General features: G+C 36.3%; 2 protein-coding genes across 3 annotated transcripts; one reads left to right on the top strand and one right to left on the bottom strand.

The window, feature by feature from the left end:
* Nucleotides 1–1,473: 1,473 nt before the first annotated feature.
* On the top strand, nucleotides 1,474–5,571 carry LOC102604368 (uncharacterized). Of its 2 annotated transcripts, none has more exons than XM_015307341.1 (6): nucleotides 1,474–1,615; nucleotides 1,690–1,771; nucleotides 3,497–3,722; nucleotides 4,037–4,122; nucleotides 4,740–4,847; nucleotides 5,235–5,571. In XM_015307341.1, exons 3-6 carry the CDS (start codon nucleotides 3,665–3,667, stop codon nucleotides 5,394–5,396), a joined length of 414 nt encoding a protein of 137 aa, XP_015162827.1. In that variant the 5' UTR covers nucleotides 1,474–1,615; nucleotides 1,690–1,771; nucleotides 3,497–3,664; the 3' UTR covers nucleotides 5,397–5,571. The 2 variants fall into 2 exon arrangements, with proteins under 2 accessions (XP_015162827.1, XP_015162826.1); XM_015307340.1 differs by having other exon boundaries at nucleotides 1,685–1,771.
* Nucleotides 5,572–6,666: 1,095 nt separating this feature from the next.
* Nucleotides 6,667–23,014, bottom strand: LOC102597179 (auxilin-related protein 1). Its single transcript, XM_006344292.2, has 8 exons — nucleotides 22,300–23,014; nucleotides 17,605–19,303; nucleotides 17,324–17,462; nucleotides 17,129–17,226; nucleotides 16,910–16,975; nucleotides 8,414–8,503; nucleotides 7,740–7,916; nucleotides 6,667–7,310 (listed from the first exon to the last, which is right to left on the bottom strand). Exons 1-8 carry the CDS (start codon nucleotides 22,809–22,811, stop codon nucleotides 7,272–7,274), a joined length of 2,820 nt encoding a protein of 939 aa, XP_006344354.1. The 5' UTR covers nucleotides 22,812–23,014; the 3' UTR covers nucleotides 6,667–7,271.
* Nucleotides 23,015–24,603: the final 1,589 nt, after the last annotated feature.

Below are 24,603 nucleotides of genomic sequence, written 5' to 3'. Positions count from 1 at the left end.
GGGTGTTACAACCATCTCATGGAACCTCATATGTTCTTCCGAATAAGCTTGAAAACTTAACTCGACTTTTAGAAAGATAACCTAACCTTGAAGATGTTCATAACAAGTTTAAGGTGATTTACTTGGTTCCTATACTTGGTTCTTAGATAATTTATAAAAGAAGTATTTCAAAAATCAAGTGTTCTAATAGTTTAAACATTTAAGTTATATTTGAGAGTGTTGAAAATAGTGAGTTACTTTAAAGATTTTTCATAATAAACTTCAGTGGGGAAAGAGGGCTGGTTAAAAATAATAAGGGTCTCCCATAATATTTTTAACACACACCATCGAAGGAAGAATAAGAATTCATACATGTGGACTTATAATCAACGAAACCAATAAAATGACATGTAGATGTCGAATACCCTATGTATCCGAACAAGTGGAATATCAAAATACTAGAATTATGTAAATAATTCAGCTGAGATCCCAAAGTCTTTCATAGAAGGTCTTTCTAGCAAGAGAATAGCAAAATATCACATTTGGCATTTTAGGAATTTCCCAGGAGTCGTGCTAAAATGAGGGACGGAGCTTAGCCTTAACATACCTTTCCAATGAACGCTCGAATACCCGCATTTCTTCACGAAAGTTTTTCCTTACGTCCTAAGCTTCGCAAACACTATATATACACAACGTGTACACACCTATAAACAATTCATAATTGAGCTTAAATCGGCAGATTTTCCATATGGCCCCAACTTGACGAAACGTCCGTAGAACTTCGTAAACACAATCATAAAAGAGTTCTGGTATGATTACCTTAGAAAACCAAGTGTAAACCTTGAAGAAACAACAATAACTACCAATTTATATCTTCAAAAACTAGCACCAAACGCAACTAATAGAAGGGGAAAATGATTGCCAAGATAACATTTGTAGGCATGGGGGCAACCTTTAATGGTAGAAATAGCTAAAAACTAACCTTCATCATGCAATAACTTCATTAGAACCTTCACTCCAGCTTTCTTTTTTGGTTAGGAAGTGAAAAGAAATGTTTTATGGGTTAAAACGTCGAGTAACCCAACATACCATATATTTTATCCGACCCGGTTCGCAATCCGGATTCTGCATATATATTTATATATATATATATATATATATACTGATTTAGTATCAGTTAAGCGCAAAATTATTAGCCTTAAGGATACCAATACAATATATGATACTGATTTACTATCAGTTAAACGAAAATCAGTATTAATGAATGGGGATATTGAATGTATTTTTTTTTTTGAAAGAATGGGTATTTCTTGAATTATGTTGGATTAGGATATGAACATGTAATTATTTTGAGTTTTATAGTGCATTGATATAGTTTTTTCTAAAATATAAGTCACCCAAAAAAACATACATTGAGGATGCAAAATGCAAATTAATCTAAATAAGCACTAAAAGTCCAAATTTATTAATTTATTTATTGTGATTTGATGAATAGCAATCAAAAGGTGAGGGCGGGAGAGAAGAAAGAGAGATTGGCATCGAAAAAATGGCAGGAAAGGAGGAAGAGAGAGTCCAAATTCGGGATTCTCTTAAAGCTCAGAGTTGATTCAATAATTATCCAAAATGGAAAGAAAAGGTAAAAATTTAGTTGTACAAATTTTTTCTCATTGATGAATTAAATGTTTGATTAAAGTGGAGTTTGTAGCTCAGAGAAAATTGTTACACAAGAGTCAGAGAAGATCAAAGCCGCCTTCTTTGGAAATTAAGGTTCGCCAACAACCAACCACATAAGGTGATTTCTCTTTCATATTATTATAACTACTATTAGGTCCTAAGGATAGTATGACATGATATAATTTCATTATACAGCGCTTGTGTATTGTCTCGAAAAACCTTTTGTACAATCTCTTTGGATCTATGCATATTTAGCAACTAAAATTAAAAATAGGATACAATAAAAGCAATAGATCCTTATTGGTGATAGATATCAACTAGTTAAGATGAAGGCTTATTCATGATACTTTTTGGTTTCCCACCCGGTGTCCAGAGCCCACATTGGAGCTTCGACTAAATTCGGATCGCGCTTTGCAGGGCCTATTCGGAGGTGGAGCTCCCAACATGATTTTCTCCATACCCAGGGCTCGAACTCGAGACCTCTGATTAAGGGTGAAACACTCCCACTAATGCAGCACAACCCATGTTGATGCTTATTCATGATACTATGCATATAGTAGGGCCCAATGTTACCACTTACCAGGAGTAATTTAAGTTTACTTTAGAGATTTGTATCTCACTTGGAAATGTAGAGAACCTCTAATGTTAGGAAATCTAAAAGTAAAGAATATTTTATTCTAATTTTTTTTAAAGAATATTGGAATGAGACGATTCCAGATAGAGTGAAATAAATAGTCAGGATTCATATGCTAAACCACTTAGCTTGAGATTGAGAAAAAGATGGCTTTTCCCGGATGAAAAAAAATTGGATTTATGTAACAGGAGAAAGATTTCCCATTCCTTAGTCGGAAAGATATGTGGCCATGAAAGAGGGATTAAGTGGAACAAAATTGACTGGGTGGTAGAGTCGTGGGGAATAGCTGTTGTTGTATAGCGCTTGCATATGTGTACCTATGGAATATCTCATGCAACTGCTCAACATTCTTTTTGTTATATCATCCCTCTTTTGCCCCTATGCTATTTGCTAGCTCCTATCTTCTTGATCAAGGCCTCTTGTAAAGTATTTACTATTTACTATCAAACAATTGAGTGAAGAGGAGAAAGACCCAGCTAAGTGGAATGTGATGGCTGATCCATGTGTAACAAAATATGTTTTGTTTCAATAAACTTTGCGTACAAAGTGGTTATATTGGTTTGACCCGTTGAATGGCCACAGATATGAAAACTGTTGCAACCTTGTTGTTAATGTTTGTCCCTACGTTGTTGTCTTGGAAAAATAATTGGAACAACACTTGAGTTTGTTGTATGTCACTCAACAACAAATAATTTGTGAGTTCTCTCGAGGTGATTTTCCTTCGTACTGATATAGGCTTGGAGGACAACTATCTTTGAGGGTACTTTTGTCTATCATACTATATGTCTAGTTTGTGTAAGCTCATTGTGGTAAACTGAAAGCTTTCTCTTCTCTAGTATGTCTCTTGGTGTCTAGGGGTATCAGAATACCTTAGCTGAGACATATATTTTTTCAGTGACATGACTCTTCACGAGTTCATTGCATCTGAAATTTATTTTATCCCTACAATTTCTACTCCTTTTTATGTATATCCAATGGAACCCTATGACTGGACTCCTATTTGTCACATGTTTGTCATTATTAATCAGTTTTTCCCTTAAAAATAAAAGTTCCCTTTGAAAATCTGTACTCTTTCAAAAGTTTGGTGTGTTGTCGGTTCTGAATGTGGTAATCAGTTTGCCTCCCAAGTCCCAACTTATCCCACTTTGTGTCTCCAATAAAAGGTAAATAGTTTGTTCCTTGAACTTATATTAGACTATGTTGTCGCAGGATCTCGTCAAGTCATCTCTCGAGGACATAGTTTCTGATGAAATATAGAAATTGAAGCACTCATATCAGAGTGAGACTTTTGATAATTCTAAATTCTCCCTCGCACTGGATGATGCTATATGGCAATATGATGGCCTTCATGAAGCTTATCAAGGTGATTGTGAGGAAATGCTGCTCGAAATGCAGAGGATTTTCTATGAAGATCTCAGGATGGAAGAAACAAAAGGTGAACGTCTTTTCCATATCATCTGGAATTTGGTGCTCCACCTTGTTGATGGATTTTAGAGACCGTAGTTTTCTAAATAGACATAGCCTACTGTATATGAACTCAGGAAAAAAGAATTCTTTATTGAGGAGCTCAAAGACACTCATTTGTCCAAAGTTAGAAGGTGACAGAAAGTCTTGAATGATAATTTGCCAAATAGAACTAGTTATTCCTTTTTTGGTTTATCTTTTCTCGTGAAGGAGGAGGGGGGTTATTTTAGGAATTACATTTCAATTAACCTTCCTTCTGAGTTAAATTGTTATGGCTTCTCGCAGAGCAAGTTTCAAATGAAACTTGGGAGGATGAAGAAGATGAGTATTTGGCTCGTGCAGTATATAAGCACATGAACCTCAATGAGAAGGTATGTGGTCCACAATAAAAGCCAAAAGAAAAAAGCAACCTTTTAAATTATCAGTTCAGATTAGTCAAAAAGTTAACGATGTGCATCTTTGATGTTAATTTTTTTGTTAGAAAACCCTTTTAAGTCCCTATTTCACTAAGCAAGGAGTTGAAATTCTTTTCTTGTTTGTTTCATGAGAATGCGAGTCATAACATGGCATTGGTAGTCTAAATTTTCTATCAAATTCTAATTTGACTCTTTTTATACCACTGTATACTTCCCAAAAAAAATAAAAATTCAATGACATTATATCTAATGTGATCCTACCTCGATAACAGAATGTTTGGTCGTATAATGACACTAGAGTAAATGAGATGGCTAATTGATTATGTTGTAGTGAATATATTAGGCAGGATTAGTTGGAAGATGGCTAATGGAAGGAAAGTTGGTACTGTTTCATGTGTTTACATTTGTACGTGAATCCTTTGTTGATGATACATATTCACTGATTCATTCAAGTTTTGTCTTTTGGCGTTGTTATATGTTTCAGTTGCACATTCATACATTCAATACAAATTCACACGGTCTGTCAGTTGATAATAGGTGATTTTTTTTGAATATCTTGATGTTTTCAATAGGCTGGCAAGGAGGTTTGGTGTCCCATCTGCAAGCAAGGAGAGTTGAAAGAGGACTGTCATCATATCTATTGCTCTCCTTGTGGACTCAGGCTCAACAGAGATGATGAGGTTAGTGTTTTTGAATTCCCATGTCTTGCATATTTTTCAGAGTTTCTAAACTTTTTTGTTATTTTTCTAGTGAGTAGAGACTTTTTTGAAGGTTTTTAATTTAACACCACCTGCTGCCTGATTTGAGTAAATTACACGCCTTTGTATTTTTTACTTTCTTAGGTTTGAGTTGAAAAATATTTTCCCACCACACAGCCTTGCATTTTTTTGTTTGTAATCTATTATTGTGAAGTGTTGTATGACATTTTGGATATTGGTGCAGCATTGAGAACTAGTAAGATAACATTTGAGTTTTATGCGTGTATTTGTCTGCACTCTGCATTACTGGTTTAGTTGGTAATCTCTGGAACATATTATAAATATGATTAACAGAGTCGATTTTTCCAGGTCAATCTAGAGGTGTTACGAAATAGGTTGGATGAAGCTCATTCAGACCATCTTGATCAAGGATGTAGGTTAAAATCGAAATTCTGCGTTGAAACTAGATTTGATCTGGCTGCTCTGTACATAACTTGTCAGGGGTGCAACATGTTTGAGCTTGTAATGTAGCCATTTTGGTGTGCTTCCTTTGATTGTAATGGTTTTATAGTTTCATGTGGATACGCGAGTTGTTATAGGTGATATGTTTGCTGAAGTTGATCAACCAAGTGGTGGCAAACACTATTTATCTTGGTTTTGTGGTTAATCCAACTGATTTTATACAATCACTTTGCATGCCTATGTTGCTCTTCTCTTATCACGGTAGTTCCATTTTCTAAACTCTAGCAAATAAAGGAACAATCTATTCTAGGCACTTATTAACCTGACGAATAACTATGATTTTCTTCTTCAGCCTTCATTATATGCTATTCAACTGCTTTTCCTTCACGCCACAATCAAGCAAGGTTTTGATGAAATTTAAACTCAAGTTTAAGGGAAATTGCAACCACTAAACTTCGAGGTGGATTCTGCCAGACTATTATATTTCATTCATTCTCCATTCCGTCTACTCCGGGAACCCAACCTTGGAACTCACTTGCTACTTTTGTTTATCAAATGCAAATATATGTATATATACAGTGACATCTCTCTATAAGGTCACTTGTTATAATGATGTGATTTTTCACTTCTCTATAATAATATTCTACCTTTATGACATTCATTATAATTGTATGACTCAAATATTTTGCAAGAAATATATTGTAACCCTCTATTATTTTGTTAAAATGGTTGACAAATACATTCCCTTTTATTGAAAGTTTAGACAAAAATTTTTATCAATTCAAACAATAGGTCACTAAGAGATTATAATTTATAAAATAGCCTACAATTATAAAATCCTTACACCAACCTTGATATATTTACATTTTAAATTAATTTTAAATGTTTATAAACCAACCAAGTGCACTAAATCTCCCACCATGCACAGGATCTTGGGAAGAGCCCAACCACTAGGGCCTGTTGTAGGCAATCTTACTTTGTATATAGATCCCTATTATTTCAATTCTTTGTGGTATCATACAATTAATCATCAATTTATTTTTAATGTGTCGAGTCTCTTCCTTTTAATTAAAAAATAAGTGTTAGTCTCTTCAATTTTTAATTCGTGAAATATGAAAATCAGTTGAGATTTTAAATTAAAAAAGTATTTTGTTTGCATTTATAACATAAAGTAGCAAGAAATAATTTTGTATATTTTTGTTGATAAAATATGAGATCTAAATGTCAAATGTCACTAAAGATATATAACATCTCAATATAGCAATTAGAAGCCATGAAATCTTGAGACAAAACACTTCCACTATAGAAAGGTTTGATTGCATATACAAAAGACAATATATGAAGAACTTGGAAACAAAACATACAAGCTTTGATTTGAGCATCATATTTTAGCACCCGCAAAAATACTATCTTTACAACACTGGATCTTATAAAATCTATAAATCAAGTGATATCTTTTTTCCTCACGTAAAACAAATTTTTCACATAAATGAAAGGAAATTACATAGGATTTTACATCTTGTAGGATACTCTGCTTTTACAATGCCTCCTTCCATGTTGGATATGGCTAACAACACTGACATCTCTTCCAGCACAAATAACTGCAGCATAACAGGAAAGGAACCAAAAACGAATATCGAAGACAAATGATCACATGCAGAGGGTGACCAAATGCACTATAGAAGCACAACGTGAATGGAAATAATACTACTCTACACCAACACGTTACTCACAAGCCACAAGTCTCTGGCATTGACATAAATTTACAAAACACAGTGAAAATTCACTTCATCATCACTGATAGATTTCTATGACCATCTATAGAAATCAATCAAACGCCTCGTGCTGGGGAATGCAAGATATCAGAGGCATAGCAAAGGCGAGCTTGCTTTAGGAAAATTTACCCACCTCTGAAAAACCCAAAAGGGAGCTAAAATTCAGTCTCTAGAAGAGTTCCTCAGAATTGAATTTGTTCCACGCTTCCTGAAAAATATATAACTTGAGAATGAGCTAAAGAGAATTTTGCAGTCAGAAATAACATAGGCAGAAAAAAGATATTATAATGATAATTTTTGCAAAGGTAAAGACAACTCAAGATATGCAATTCAGGTAAGAGGATGCACAAACCCTGGCCACTTAAAAATCAACAGATTGGAGAAAGAAGTGAGTAGTCAAAACATATGGATAGTTACAACCCCTCAAAATATGTACTCTCAATAGGTTCACCCAGCCTACACCGACAATAGAACAATAGACTCCTCATTCCTTAGAAAGGAGTAGCTCTCTACCCTCTGCTTAACAATAATGTTAATCATGACAGTTGCTGGGAACCTAATACATGTCTTATCCAAGGAAAACACAAAAGAGAACAATTTATGACAGATTTAAAATGCATTGATCACAGTTCAGTACCTTAAGTAGGTCAAAAACCTTCTCGGCAATATATTTTTGTTGAAGGTTGGCACCTTTCTGCTGCACCTTATCAGGATGAATACAAAGGGTTGCTTTTCTATATACTTTTTTGACAGAGGCACCCACAATCAAATCGGTCAAGGACACAGGCTGCCAGCCACATTCAGGCCAAAGCACCTAATGAAAAATAAAATAAGAGAAATTCACATCATAAGGAAAAATAAAAGTTGAAGTGACTTTGAGCAACATTACATTATTATTAGGAAGAGCAGAAAGTTCAGATATTTGAGGAAGTATAAGATAGTCAGCAAGTAGATCATAACCGTATCAAAACTAGATCAAAAAAATTATGATTTCCATGAGATTTGAAATTGTAGTCTCTTTTGCTTGTGAATTTCCATTTTAGAAAGTAGAAGATCCATTTTCCTTTTTTACCCATGGTGTTTAAAGTGGGAGGACAAAGGGTACACCTATCTCCAAGAAAACATAGGAAGACTATGATTAGCAACCAAACAGAAAATAGACACAGTGAGCTGTTTGTGAGTTTTAACTTTGGCTCCTAGAATTTCTCTTTTAGAAGAAACACCAGTATTCCTTCAGGTGGCAGAGGGTTTATTGGGAAGGGATTATTCTGAATAGAATATTCACAAATTATGTTTGGAAAACGAACGCACATATTGCAAAGTCGATAGAAGTGCACGCAGATTTCCCTCTTTTCCAGCAGCCCATCGCTTGATCTCAAAATCTAATGTTTCGGAAATTCTCTGCAACAATTAGTAAACCAATAAGATTAAGGAATAAACAGAAAAAGTCAAAGAAGCAAAGGATGATGATACAAATATAACTTAAAAAGGACAGAAGAAAAAGCAAGCTCATCTATCTATAGCAACGCGAGTTCAACCATGAAACCAGCAAAACTTGGCTCATGTCTGTTCACTAAAAATGTCACATGTTCAAAGGCAAGGAATCACAGAGCAATATAAGTTTCCTCGCACTAAATATTGTTGTACCCAATATATAAGTATGGCTACTTAGGTTTCGCATACTAACACAATCAATCAACTACAATTCACTCCAAATTAGTTGAGTTAGCTATATGAATTATTTGTGTTGATTCTTGCTCTATTTGTCTTTTTCATCCCAAGCTAAAAATATTATAAGGCAATACATGAGTGTGCTTCATGCAGCAACAAAATTCTCCAGATAGTCAATTGCGGATTATAATGCCTGCATTACTAGGATTTTCAGCAATTGGTTCAACATTTGGTTATGAATAGTAGCTTAGCTGTTTAGTCACCTTACATGTACATATTATTCTATAGAGGCTTTGAAGCTGGTGTCTTACACATGACATTAGCAAGGTAAACTACTTTGATTCTCAACTCGCACGAAAACAGAACAAGAAAAGGAAATAGACCCATCAAAAAGCAAAAAAGATGTGTAACCCTAGAACAAGTTCTCAGGAATTCTCTAAAACTAAAAATCACCCCGTATCTCAGACTTATCTTTACACGAATGTCCAGTCTTTAACCAGAGGAAAAGGACTCTTAACAGACACCATACTCCTATTGTAACCATAGAAACTATCCAAATGTTGGTATCACCTACACAAATTATTTGCTTCCATTACATCTGTTCTTAGCTAGTCTTCATTGGTTAGAGAGATAACAAGTCTATATAAACAACTACTCACCATGTGATTTTAGGTGTACCTCATCATCATATTTATCTTTCCATATTCAATCATTATATTGTCACATTGAACATGACAAATCATTTCTTGCGAACTTCTTTCTTTTATCCTGTGTGCTACCTGCACCATCTATCAAATGCTGTTTTAATCTTGTCCAATGTTATATCCATATAGACGTTTGATTTCCACTACATTCATTTTGTGGACAGTGTTGTTAAAGGCTCGTTTAAACCCTCAAAGCTTAGTTTGCTTCGCTTGAGCGGTTTGGTATATGTCAAGGTGCTAAGGCATGTTCACCTTTATCAGTTTATTGATGGGTTCTGTCTTTAAGGGAACTATACAACATATATATAGCTTAATTATAGTGTTTCGCTTATTTTGTAGTAATAGTTTGATATCTAAAAATGCTCTCAGGCACTAATCCCTAGATTTTAACTTAAAGGTCCTGCTGACCTTTAGGAAACCCTTTTCCGGTGGACTTAATCTGACGGAATTCCTCCTTCACTCCCTCCTCCTTTCTTTCCCAGCTCTTTTTCCTCTACCTTTCTTCCATGGACAACAGGATTTATTTTAGATTAGGGGGGAAATCATATGATTTGACAGAAACCAGATCATCTTCAGATATTTGGTACGAATGGGTGGAGAGTGCAAAGCCTTTTTTGAGAAGAATGAAGATCAGTAAGGGCACGCTAATGTGGCTTTGTAACAGATTTAAGGAAGCCTCGGTCATTAAAGGGAAGTCTTTTAAGACTTGGAAATGCAAAGATATTTCTATCAGCATTTATTGCAGCTTGAAGTTCAATAAATTTGGTAGGTTTATCTCTGTTATTTCAGTTAATGGCAATGATAGGTCTGTCATTATTCTACCAGAAAACTCCTTTAATGAGGGGTGGGGAGAGTTGGCTCTAAAGATACAAAATTTTATTTCTCAAAAATCCAGTCTACAAAAGTCGAACGCAGAGAAAGGTGGTCTCAGTTCATTGGGACTCAGGGGAGAGGATAGCTACAAAGAAATATTACAGAAAAAGAAATGGTGCAATGGAGACCAAAGCCAGACATCAACGTCATCTTCCGGAAGCGATAGGGGTCCTCTGAGTAAAAGTCTGGTTGGCAGATTTCCCGACTGTGGCGAAATACCCACCAGAGCAGAAGTTAGAAACTGGGCTCAACAAACCTGGAGGGGTATTCACAATCTACAGATCTATGATATGAATGGAACCCATTTTATTTTCGAGTTTCAGTCAAGACGAGATGCAGAGCACATTCTTCTGGGTGACTGGAGAAGGAGAAATCACCCTCTGCTCTTAGAATGGTGGAAGCCAACAGCCGGAGCCTTCCATGCTGATACCATCTTTGATTGGTTTTGGGTCCGGATTCTGGGACTCCCCCTACAGCTGTGGAACGATAAGGTGATGAAGCAAATCGGAGACCTTTGTGGTGGGTGGCTTGAGACAGAGGAAGAAACGCAATTGAAGAACCATCTGAGATGGGCCCGACTTCGAGTTATGGGGCCAAGAGAGAAAATCCCTTCCAGCATTGAGATCAGCGATGGCGACCTTATTTTTACTCTTCCCGTCTGGATTGAAGCTCCGGTGAGATACAGGAAGAAGGAAGAAGATGGGCTCAGGGATCGAGAAGTCAATAAGATGAAAGAAAAAGGGAAAGCTATTGCAAGCCCTAGTCTGTACCAGATTGAGACAGAAGAGAGATTTAGGGACAGAATTTCAAATTTTTACCCAGGGGATATAGAGAAGACAACTGTTCCTAGTACTTCATTGCTCAGAAGTCACATGGATACTGCAAGGCACGTGGTTTCATATGAGGAGGTGGACCCAGGAGATGCTGAGAGTTTAAAGGGTTTTTGGGTTTGTGGGAAATGTTTTGGGCCTCCTTAAGGTCCAAGCTTCTAAAAGCCCAAAGTGTGACTTCATTAAAGGAATAAGCCCAGACCCCCTTCTTATATCTTCTCAAGAAGACCAGATCTTCGTTCTGACTTCTCCAAACTCATATACAGAAACAGAGCTGGAGAATATGATGAGAATGGACTCAAATTTGCCAACAGCGAGAAAAAACGGCGGCAAAGAATTGATAAATTCTGACTTTCAACACACTGAAGTAAGAGATGAAGTCAGCTCAAATTCTTCTAAGAAGAAGGATTATGGTTCGAATAAAAAGGATGAAGGTGATCAGGGGGAGAAGTCCAAGGGACACATGATAATTTTTGAAGAGCCGATGCCATTACAGATGGAAGAACCTCTCTTAGAAAAGGAGATTGAAGATAGAGCCACTATATGGGTGTAGTCTAACGTTCTTGAATTCAGCAGGAGGTTTGAAGCAGCTTTCGAGGGATGTGATAAAATAGCCTTTGAATTACTCATGAAGATAGACCAAAAGAGAGGCTACTTGGATAAAAAAGAAGAGGCTACCAAGAAGGAATACAACCAGAATAGCGTCCCAAAGGAGCTAAGAAACTTAGAATTTCATATGAACTTTAAAGACGGGGAACCTAGAGGTAGAGGGAGAACAACACCTCTTAGACTCAAATGAAGATAAACATTATTTCTTGGAATGTAAGGTGGCTGAATGGGGGGAGCAAAAGGAGTCTCATTAGGAGTTTAACTAAACAGTGGGGAGCTGACGTCTATGTCTTTGTAGAGACAAAGTTGAGGGGAGTTGACAATGCTTTATTCAAAGAGGTGTGGGCAAATAGGTGGATGGGTGAGTTCCACTTAGATGCAGTGGGTAGAAGTGGAGGGATTGTAGTAATGTGGGACAAAAGGTATTGGAAGGGGGAGCTAATAGGGACTGCTGGTCAGATGCTTACATGTAAACCAGAAGGCATAGTACAAAATCTCACTTGGTTTTTAAGTGCAGTTTATGCTGACTGCAACCCAATAATAAGCAAGGAACTGTGGAGGGAGCTGACAACAATTAGAAACTCCTTCGAAGGACCATGGGTGGTGTGTGGTGATTTCAATGTTACAAGATATCCAAACGAAAGAACTGGCAGCCATTATCTGTCTCGAGAAATGACAGAGTTCACTGACTGGATCAATGAGATGGAGTTATTTGACCCTCCTTTATTTGGAGGATCTTATACTTGGAGAAGGGGTGAGAACCACACAACAGCCTCCAGAATTGACAGATTCCTCTACTCTAATCATTGGGAAGAATTGTTCCCACAAATTAGACAAAGTGTGCTCCCGAGAGTAGGCTCTGATCATAGTCCAATAGCTCTAAACTGTGGAAAGCTAAATCTCAAGAAGACTTATTTTAAGTTTGAGCAATGGTGGATGAGGGTGGAAGGGTTCAGAAAAAAAGTAAAAGAATGGTGGGCATCCTTCACTGTAAATGGAACAGCCTCTTTTAGGTTGGCAACAAAACTAAAGCTACTCAAAGGGAGATTGAAGGAATGGGAGCTGGAGAATAGAGGCAACTGGAAACATAGAAAGGAGGATGTGCTGAACCAGATTGCTAGTCTTGAAACTATCCAGGAGCAGAGAACACTCAATGTGGAGGAGAGTCTACAACAAAGCTAAAGTTATTCAATGAGTTTGCAGAAATTTCCAAGAATGAGGAAATAGCGTGGAGACAAAGGTCCAGGGTACAATGGCTCAAGCAAGGGGATAAAAATACCAAATAGTTTCAGAAAATGGCTACATCACACAGAAGATTCAATACAATCGAGAAGTTAGAAGTGGAAGGTGTGATTATTTCCGAACCAGAGGTGATCAAGAATGAAGTTGTAAGCATTTACCAGAAACTCTACAAGGAATCAGAACAATGGAGGCCACATTTTTAATCTCCAAGGGAGTGAAAGCATCAGTGTGGAGGAAAAAGAGTGGCTACAAAGACAATTTGAGGAAGATGAAGTCCTTGAGACACTCAAGTTATGTTCCAGTGACAAGGCACCAGGCCCGGATGGTTTCCCGATGAGTTTTTATCAAAGCTTCTGGGAAATGCTTAAGGAAGACATACTGAGCACCTTGAGGCAATTTCATGATCACCAAGTGTTTGAGAAGAGCCTAAATGCAACCTATGTGGCATTGATCCCCAAGAAGGTGGGAGCTGTGGAACTGAGAGATTTCATACCTATAAGCTTGATAGGTGGAATATACAAGATCATTGCCAAGATACTAGCAGAAAGGTTAAAGAAAGTGATCAGTAAGCTTGTGAATAAACACCAGATGGCCTTCATAAAAGGTAGGCAGATCATTGATGCAGCACTTATAGCAAGTGAGTGTGTGGACACCAGAGTCAAAGGAGATGATCCAGGAATTATGTGCAAGCTGGAAATACAGAAGGCTTATGATCATGTCAATTGGGGCTTCCTAATCATGATTCTAAAACAAATGGGTTTTGGGGATAAATGGTTGAAGTGGATCGATTATTACATAAAAACTGTTAAGTTCGCCATTTTAGTGAATGGAGAACCTGTTGGTTTTTTCCCATCAGAAAGGGGTCTAAGGCAGGGAGACCCACTCTCTCCTTTCCTTTTCATCCTAGCCATGGAGGGCTATAATAGTATGATGAGAGTAGCTACCCAAAACAATTGGTTAAAAGGCTTCAAGATCCGCAACTCTTCAGGAAGGGAAATGCAGATTTGTCATCTGCATAATGCAGATGACACCATTATTTTCTGTGAAGCCAAGGCTGAACAGGTTGCCTTTATAAGAATGACTTTGGTGGTTTTGAAGCAGTCTCGGGTTTATCAGTAAATTGGAGGAAAAGCAACATCTTTCCAATTAAAGAAGTCCCTCAACTTCAGAGCCTAGCAAGGATATTGGGGTGTAAAGTAGAACATCTTCCCACTACTTACTTGGGCATGCCATTGGGACACAATCATAAGGAGCTAGAAATTTGGGACGGCATAATTGAAAAGACAGAGAAGAAATTGGCCAATTGGAAAGCTCAGTATATCTCTTTGGGAGGGAGAGTCACTTTAATAAACTCTGTGTTGGACTCTCTTCCAACTTATGTTATGTCTTTATTCCCTATGCCTGCCAAAGTGGAAGAAAGACTTGACAAACTGAGAAGAGATTTCTTGTGGAAAGGGAATAAAGAAGGGAAGGGTTTGCATTTAGTCAAATGGCAGACTGCACAGTTACATAAACAATCTGGTGGACTTGGAATCAGAAACTTGGGGTTGCAGAATAGATGTCTCTTGTCAAAATGGCTATGGAGGTTCAACACTGAGGAAGAAGCACTGTGGAGGGAGGTGATAGTCAACAAGTACGGGTTGAATGGGAATTGGGTCTCCAACTCTGTGAATAGCACTTACGGGTCAGCTTGGAGAACAATAAGAAATTTGTGGCCTGATCTAAGTAGAAACATAGTCTACAAGGTGGGAAATGGGACGAAAATCCTATTCTGGAAAGAGAATTGGATTGGAAATGAGGCACTGATGGGCTTATTTCCTAACCTATTTTCCTTGTGTACCAATTCGGAAGAAACAGTGGTTGAGGTATGGTCTATTCATGGATGGAATATTGTGTTTAGAAGGCATTTAAATGACTGGGAGATTGGGAGAGTGGCTGAGCTATTACATGTTCTCAATGGTTTTAATGGGTTATCAACAGAAAAAGATTCTATCATATGGAAACACTCTAGAGATGGAAGCCTTTCTGTTAACAAGCTATATATTAAGGAGGTGAATGAGTATCCAGGTGGTAAACTTGGCCCTTGGAAGCAGATTTGGAGGAACAAGGTGCCAACCAAGGTAAAGTGTTTCTCCTGGTTGGTTGCCAGAAGAGCATGCTCCACTCATGAGAAATTGAAAAGGAGGGGTTTCTATATTGCTTCTTGGTGCTCTCTCTGTAATGAGACTGAGGAAACCAACAACCATTTGTTCCTCCATTGCAAAGTGACAACACAATTGTGGAACCTTTTTTTGGGACTAACACATACAGAATGGATTATGCCTGAGCATACAGCAGATCTACTTAGTTGTTGGATCAGCAGAGGGGGGAGAAAATCTAAGAAAAAGTGGTGGAGTATAATACCATCATGCATTTGGTGGTGTATTTGGAAAGAAAGAAATAGCAGATGCTATGATAACAAAGCTAATTCAATAGAGAAAGTCAAATGGAACTGCTTGACTACTTTTTATTTTGGTGTAAAGAGGAAGGGATAGAAGAAGCTGCACAAATTTTGGATTTTATAGGCACTTTGTAATCTATTAGCCTTTTTTGTTTTTTCTCTTGTTGGAAACCAATTTTTGGAGGTCTCCAGCATATCCTTAATGCTGATGAATACAACATTATCTTTATCAAAAAAAAAATTATAGTGTTTCTATCCTCGTCGAAACAATTATTATTTGTGTTTACAATTACATTTTCTTGCATTACATTTCTATTTTCATTTTTTCTTTATTGCGATTTTTTCCTCTCAAGTCCATGCTTCAATTTGGCTTTGCGCTTAAAGCTCAAACAAGCTTTGGCCTTTCTTCGCACTCTACAACTTTGACTACTATGTTTGTGGGTATGTTGAGCATTAAAGGCCCAATGTTTTTTTTTTTTGATAACCGAGAAATCACAACTTGATAATTGTAGCAAGAATATGAAGATGTATGATTGAGATCTCATTAAAAGGAAATGAGCTGTTAGACGTAGTAACCAATCGAGCTGTTTTACAACTAGAAATTAATGAAGGATATACTTGGTAAATATGTATTTCTGGTAGGAATACTTGTATTTGAAAAAACAACTTTTTGCTTCTACTTTTTTCAAGAAACAAGATTTTTTAGCTTCTTCCCAACCATAGAGAAACTGTTTTTGCTTCTACTTAAAAGCAGTTTTACTTATTGGTCGAACACCTCAAATTTCCAAAAAAAGAGTTTTTGGCCTCCAAATCACTTGGCCAAAAATGCTCTATGTCACGATGTAGTCAGGCTCGCTTGAGAAGTGTTTAAACCTTGAAATTAGGTGCAAGATATACTAACCGCTTTGCCTCACTTTGGCAGCATTTGAGTTGGACCAGATCTAGAACTGTTCTCAACAGTTTGTGTAGCCATAAATCCTATTGTATTCATTGAGATTTGTTGACTTTGTATACCATTCCATTGTAAATATACGATCATATCATAGATCCATTGGGGTCTTGAAATTATATAAATATGATAAGAATGTAGGCACCAAAGGCAGTAAGGCCCTTGCCTCATTGTTCATTGGCTCTATCCTGAAGAGAGCAGCACTAAACAATAAATTTTTCATCTAGTGATAACTTCTTCAATTACATTATTCATATAATTGATGTTTCAGCTTTTAGCAATTATTCTCCAACTACACATATTTTATTTGTGCCTTTCTTTGTTAAAGCACGTATTTTATTTGTGCTTTGGGCATAAAGTCCCATCCTCGGTGCATCTTACACTTTTCTGCCTTTGATAACACTGCTATGAGAGGCAGAGCGAGTATATCGGCTGCAACTGAATTCCAAATTATAGATTTTGCAAATTATTTATCAAAACAAAACTTACATGTCTTTCATCCTGATCCCTCTGCACTTGAAGGTCGCGCTGATTCTTCTCAGCCAAAGCTTTAGCCTGAGCACATACATAACAACTATGAAGAAATACATAGAACCTATTGTGCAAACAGCCAAATACTAATATACTACATGCTAAAAGCTGTAATCAGAAAATTGTACTGAATATTCAATGACAAGAAGGAAAGATGTCATTTGTCAGGACGCATACCGCACGCTCCTGAGTACGTTGATGGCGTTCTAGTCTTGCTCTTCTTCTTTCTTCAGTTTCCCCTTCAACATCTTGGAATTCCCCAGATGATGCAGAAGCTGGTGAAGTTCAACAGTACATAGTAAAGCCGCGAGAAACAGCTTAAAACCAAATCAGATACATAATGTTAAGTCATGAAGACACAAAAGAAAGTACCTCCAAAAATAGAAGAAAGATCATCCACGAAACTAGTCGTGGAAGATGCTTTCCTCATGTTGGAGGAGGCTACACCAGCTGTTGATTTTGGCCCTTCAGATCCTGCTTTATTCTGAAACTGCGAATCAAATATGTTGTCCTAAAATGGAACGAACAAAGTAACAAGTCAGCAAGAATGAGCGACAAATATATATCAGTGCTTATAAAAAACAATTAACAAAATAATGAGCAGTACTGTTGCAAGAACAATAGGCTATATCTTAATGGTGTTCGTTACTCACAGGAGTACTTGTTCTCGTCTTTGGTGCACTACTGGCTCTACCCATACTAAAAAAGGATTCAAGATCATTATCATTCCTTTGTTGGTTCATCCTTGCAGAAGCAGCTGCCCTTTCTCGAACCTCTGCAGCTGCCCTTTCTCGAGCTTCTGCAGCTGCCCTTTCTCGAGCTTCTACAGCTGCCCTTTCTACTGCTGCTCGTTCTGCTCGCCTTCGTGCCTCAGACTCGGCCTTCACGGCAGAAGCTTTTTCACATGCTTCTTTTTCCCTTGCTTCTGCAGCTGCCTTTTCAGCTCTTTCTTTAGCTTCTGCTGCAGCTCTTTCCCGAGCTTCTGCTTGTGCTCTCTGAACTGCAGCCTTTTCAGCCCGTCCTCGAGCTTCAGCTGCAACCTTCTCCACAGCAGCTCTTTCTGCTTTTAGACGGGTTTCAGCAGCAGCTCTGTCACGTGCCCCAGCTGCTGCTCTTTCACGTGCTTCCCTAGTAGCCCTTTCTACCGCTTGCCGAGCCCTTTCTTTTTCAAGCTCCCTGGCTCTCTCCCTTTCTCTCTCAAGCTTCTTTTGTGCTCTTTCTTCCTCTTCCTTCTCCCACTGTCGCCTCTCATTTTCTAGTCTCTCCTGGTTTTCTCGAAACTCTCTTTCCTGCACTTCATTTATTGCTTGTTCATCCTTTTCCAGAAGTACAGCTTCCTTACTCTTAGCAGACTTTGCATATTCTCTTTCTCGGACCTCCTTAGCATGTCTAAATTTGGCCTCAGCTCTATCCATAACCTCCTTCATTGCAGCTGCTGATGCAGCAGCAACAGAGTTTCCATTCATCTCTTCTCCAGAAAGAGCATCAGCATTTTCATCAATACTACTCTTAGACCAACCCCTGGCAAAATCCTCAAGTTCATCCAACTGTGAGACTGGAGGGCTTTTAACTGCAGGACGAACCGGCTTAGGACTCTGAGAATACTGGTAGTGATTAGGGGAAGAGGAGTAACCCTCACCCTTCCTTGCATTTGAAGAGGAAAAACTTGCCTCTGACTTTGAACTGCGCCGTGGTATTGGAGGCGGTGGTCGTGATGGAGGTGGAGCACTTGTAGGTTGTGTAAAAAGAGGAATCTCTGATACAGTAAGCCATAAATCTTCAGAAGCCTGTACTTGATCCTCTGATCTTGGGGATGTATCCACTTGGAAGTTTGTTTCGTGAAGATCATTATCTGCATATGGAGGAGGAGCAGTTTCACCCAAAGATCTCAGAGGATCTTCTGAAGGCATGTTAAAATGGGGAGACTCTTGAAAACTATCCCCAGGCACTTTTTTCTGCAAGTGACTTTCAGAATATCTAAATGGCGGTGTCTCAATATTTTCTCTTGAGGTAGAGTTATGTGCATCACTCCTTCCTGCTCCAGCCTTTGATGGGATTCTGTCCTTCCCTCCTGTCTTCTTCTCATGGGAAAGTGGACAAACAGGCTTATCAAACCCACTAAGTGGATCTAGATCATCAAACACCCCTCCACTAACTGATGAAGCACCAGTTTTTGCCATTCCAGATTTACCAAGCTTACCAATCTCTTCCAGTGGATCTGAAAACTCCTCGGGAGGAGAATTTGCTGGCACCAAGGTCGACTCTAGTACGACAAAAGGATCATCCAGCATACTAGAGCTTTTATTTGAATCTCCAGCTGGTTTGGAGGGATAAGTTGAATCTGTAAATGACCTGTGGTAAAAGCACCGCTTTTATCATAACCGAATCAAAATGTAATACAACAGAGTTAAAGCAATATAATTCCTGCATTAGGAGTACATAGGATTTAATCTAATCAGTAACTCTAATTAGCAAATGATATGCAAATATTAAATTTTCTCCACTTGCCAGATACAGTTTATTTATTGCGGTCCAGTTTGGTAACCTCCCTGATCAATCTTGTTTTCATCTTACACATACCACTTACAGTGAACAATTGAATCATCAGTTTCCAGCCAACTCTGGTAACATGAAAGAGAAGCATGAACAATGAAAATTTAATTAATTAAAAGAAGAAATGTCTTTTGAACAAGACATCCAAACTACTAAATGAATTCAGTTGAACCACTAATCGCCTCAGCTGACAGGACTTCAACACCTCCACCACAGAAATTGCATTTTTGCACTTATCTGTTGGAGGTGACTAGAGCTGGCAATTTCAGCCCATTAATCCACATTTAGTGAAGTGGATCACTTATATTTCAGTTGGGTAAATATGGGCTTCCGTCTATTTTTAACACATACAACTATGGACAAAGTATCCATATTTTACTAGAAAACCAACTCAAAAATTTCATTCTAATGTGCATATGTTGTTTGCATATACAAAATGCTACAATAACCTTACATTATGAAACGAATTTCCATACTTCTCCTTGCAAATTTTCACAATTCCCCTCAGAGGAAAAGATCTATTTGCTCTTCCATTTCTGATTTTCTTTTGAATTTTTTATAACAAAAAAAAAGAATATTTTTGTTATCCCCTATCTCTTCCCTTCTCTAGATGCCAAACGAAGCAAACTCTAAATAAAGACAGAATGAAGTCACTTCAACTTATAACATTTTTGGTCTCTCAATTATTGATAAATACTGATGTTAATCCCTATGATATCTGGCGAAACATATTAAAAATTTTCTTGAAGGATTTAGAAAGTTTTAAAGAGTTCATATATTATTTTTTTTTTGAAACTGAAGAGTTCATATGTTATTTTCACTTTTATAAGATCCTTAAAACTTTATTCCTTATTGATAAAATCCAAAGAAATAATTTCCAATCCAAACACATAAAATTAAATGGGAAACAAAACACCATAAATTTAACAAAGAGCAATTTTATTGTGCTTTCTAACATACAAACTTGAATTGATCATAGCTGCATAAATACAAATTTCAAGATCTTCAGCTATTTACAAAACTTCAAGAACTTCTACTATTACAAAACTTCAAGAACTTCTACTATTACAAAACTTCAAGAACTTCTACTATTACAAAACTTCAAGAACTTCTACTATTACAAAACTTCAAGAACTTCTACTATTACAAAACTTCAAGAACTTCTACTATTACAAAACTTCAAGAACTTCTACTATTACAAAACTTCAAGAACTTCTACTATTACAAAACTTCAAGAACTTCTACTATTACAAAACTTCAAGAACTTCTACTATTACAAAACTTCAAGAACTTCTACTATTACAAAACTTCAAGAACTTCTACTATTACAAAACTTCAAGAACTTCTACTATTACAAAACTTCAAGAACTTCTACTATTACAAAACTTCAAGAACTTCTACTATTACAAAACTTCAAGAACTTCTACTATTACAAAACTTCAAGAGCATGTATTAATCCACTAAAGAGGGAAAAAGAAACAAAAAAGTAATGTATTTAGTTCCAACATAATCCATTTTACCAGATTTGCAACGAAACTAATAAAGCTTCAAAATTAACAACGTGAAAACTGCAAAAGAAAAAGAAAAAAAAAGAACTGGTGCAATTAGTTATTTAGTTCTATCAAAGTAACAACATAATACTCAAAAATATGAAACATTATTAAAACAAAGAAAGACTTTTCGCTTTAGGAGATTAAAGTGAGTTAGGACCAATTTTTTACCCATATTCATATGGGTGGATTGTAATCCAATACATTTTAGCTCGAATCATTTTCAATCCACCCAAATCTGATCAAATCCGCTCATTTTGTCACAACAACAGGTGACAATGTTTCACCCAACCAACATTTGGAAAATCAGGAGCATACCCCGACAAATGGAAATTACTCCATATATTAGCAAAAAAGTTTACGAAGGTTTCAATTTTCAAAGACTATATTAATGTGTGAGAGATTCCAAAATTCCATGCCAACCAATTATTTATATAAAATGCGACAAGGTTACCATGTTAGCCCTCTAAAGCAGTATTTACACCCTTAAAGTGGTATGCATGTCCACCAGAGAAAGCAGATGACCTAATTATGTTCTCCATCTTGAGCAGTACACAATTTTTTTCTCTTTTGTATGAATGTAGAGAAGAAAAAGTATTCGGACTTCAACTCCAAAACCCTCTCCATACCCTCCAAAACAAAGGGGCAATAAGTAGATAAGATACAGAACCATTTTCGAACTGCCAATCATAATAAGTAAGCAGTATACACACAATCATCATTTCATAATCAATACTCTCTAATACATGTTTATCTATGCAAATCCTTAGCTACGTCACTTGAATTAGGAAAAAACTTAAATACAGAGAAGCAAACTATTACCAGAAACAATTCCTCAAATAGAAATATGTTTTAATCCAGAATGAACACATTGCTAATTTCATCTAATAGCTCTAGTAATTCAGCAATACATTTAATAACTCTGAGGAGTGTACTAAGTTCTACACATTAATGAGCCCATATAGCTTTCTAATTCTATGATATCTAGCAATAAATTCAAATAATCACATTTTGAACCACTGATCTCCAGCCAAGTAAGATTTTCATAAGAAGTGCTTGCAAATGTTTTTCTCGCAACTGAATGAAATTCTGTTTTTGTTAATGACCAGACCAGCCGCCATGCTGATCCACTCAAATACAAAACTTAGGTACAACAGCAAAGATCACATTTGTTATTAAGTTCTAATCACACCAACTATACAATCTGATAGGGAAGGAGCACCGAAAGAAGATATGCCAAAATACCTGCTACTGGTGCCAGTTCCAAAGCCAGCTAGTAAATCATCGAACTCAGTGGAACCAGCACTACTCTTTGGTTGTGCCACCTTCTCATTCCTCCCGAAATTCCCCAAGAGATCATCAAAATGAGTGTTTTGCTGGGGCGGGGAAGTCATTGTAGCAAAAACATCGTCCTCAAATCTCAGTGTAGATGAAGAAGATAGGGATTTGTTCTTTACTCCTGGTAAGCCGTCGAATATATCGTCGTCGTAGACTGGCTTGTCATAGACAGGGAAGGAGGAGGTCTTGATGTTGTCATCATTGTTGTTATTGGTCTTGCCGGAGATGAAAATAGAATCGTAATTGAAATCGGCAGAGTTATTGGTATTGGTGTATTTAGGAGGGCCACCGAAGACATCGTTGAATAACACAGCATCAGGATCAGAAGAAGAGGTTGATCGGACGTCGGATCTCATTGGTGCGGATTTTCCTGCGTGCCGAAAACCCAAGTCTCGAGCTAACACATCGAGGTCATCCATTGGTAAATATAGATCTGATTCTGACCCAATACTGCCCTTCAAAACAGGCCAATTGCCGCCGGATGGATCTGACTTGGTTAGGATTCTGTCTTTCTTGCTTCTTCTTGCTATGGCTCTTCCTCTTCCTCCACCTCCACCTCCGGCCCTGTGCTTCTCTTTTTCCCCTCTCTCCTCTCTTTCATTTCTTTCTTTCTTTCTTTTATTTCACTCATGGAAACACCCTTCATCTTTCCTAAAATTTATATTCTCTCCCAAATAGACTATTTTTTACCAAATCTTTTACTAACTAGTTATTAGGTTCCCGCGCCGCCCAATGTATATTACTTCCTCCATCTCATTTTATGTGAGGTAGTTTGATTCGCCACGGAGTTTAAATAAGAAATGAAGACTTTTAAAATTTGTGGTCCAAAATGAATGATATAAATTTGTATGACTGTAAATTATTTCATTAAGGGTAAAATAAATATTTTATAATCAAATTGTTACTTAATATAGAAATGTGACATTCTTTTGGGACTGACTAAAAAGGAAAGTAAATAACATAAATTGGGAGTAGTTCTTTGTTTCAATTTATGTGACACCGATGAAATTTGGAGAGTTATATAATTTTTTGTATGTGATTTTGTTAAATATATTTTGAAGTTGTTAATTTATTGTGATTTATAGCACTTCTTATATCATTTTCAAATAATATATATTACTCTTCTGTTCCATTTTATGTGACGTAGGTACTTTTACGAAACTCAACTAAATTTCTTATATGATTCTTAAATATTTTTAGTTGTTATTTTACTTTAATTTACGTTACTTTTTATGTTATTTTCAAACAAACTTCTTATGTTTCAATATGGAATTAAAGAGTCAATAAAATTTCTTTTATGATTTTTAATTATGTTTTTTTAATATCTTATATTATTACATTGTGATTTTAAGTACTTTTTATGTAATTTTTAAATCTAGAACAAATTAAAAGAAAAACAAGGAAAAATTTAAATGAAGAAAGTACTAAAATTTTCAAATAATCATATTTCTATATTAAAATGTTAAAAACTTTAAAACTCCACATATATGCAGAAAATCATATACGGAAGACAAAATAATTTTTAAAATATATATTAAAGCTCTTTCTAATAATATCACATATTTATTCTATTTTTCAAATAATATATATTTCTCACTCAATCTCAATTACGCAGTACATATGAAATTTCGAGAGTTAATCAAATTCTTAGTACTATTTTAAACTATATTTTAGTACTATTTATATAATTTTCAAATAATATATGTTACTCACTCTATTATATTATGCAATACATGTGAAATTTCAAGAATTAACCAAAATTTTAATATTTTAAATTGATTTTTAGTACTATTTTTGTAGTAAATAGAGGAAGTTGAAGAAGAAGGGCAAATCGGTCAATTGACTGACTAACCCTAAGCTCCTAAACATTCTCACTTCTAAATGGAAGCACGGGCACAATATCCGTTAAATTGTTAATTATTATGATTTATAATATTTTTTACATTATTTTCAAATAATATATGTTATGTATTTTTAAATACTTTAAGTTGTGATTAATAATATTCTTAACGTAATTTCAAATAATATATGTTACTCCATTTGTCCCAATTTATGTGACACATGTGAAATTTTGAGAGTTAATATGTTTTTCAAATATTGTAAGTTGTTAACTATTGTGGTTTATGGTATTCTTAATGTAATTTTTCAAATAATATATGTTATTCCCTTCGTCTTAATTATACAATTCGCGTAAAATTTTGAGAGTTAATC

Source organism: Solanum tuberosum, unplaced genomic scaffold (assembly GCF_000226075.1).
Source record: "Solanum tuberosum cultivar DM 1-3 516 R44 unplaced genomic scaffold, SolTub_3.0 scf00053, whole genome shotgun sequence".
NCBI lineage: Eukaryota > Viridiplantae > Streptophyta > Magnoliopsida > Solanales > Solanaceae > Solanum > Solanum tuberosum.
Note: the sequence above shows the minus strand (reverse complement) of the source record. Positions and strands in the feature narration are given on the sequence as shown.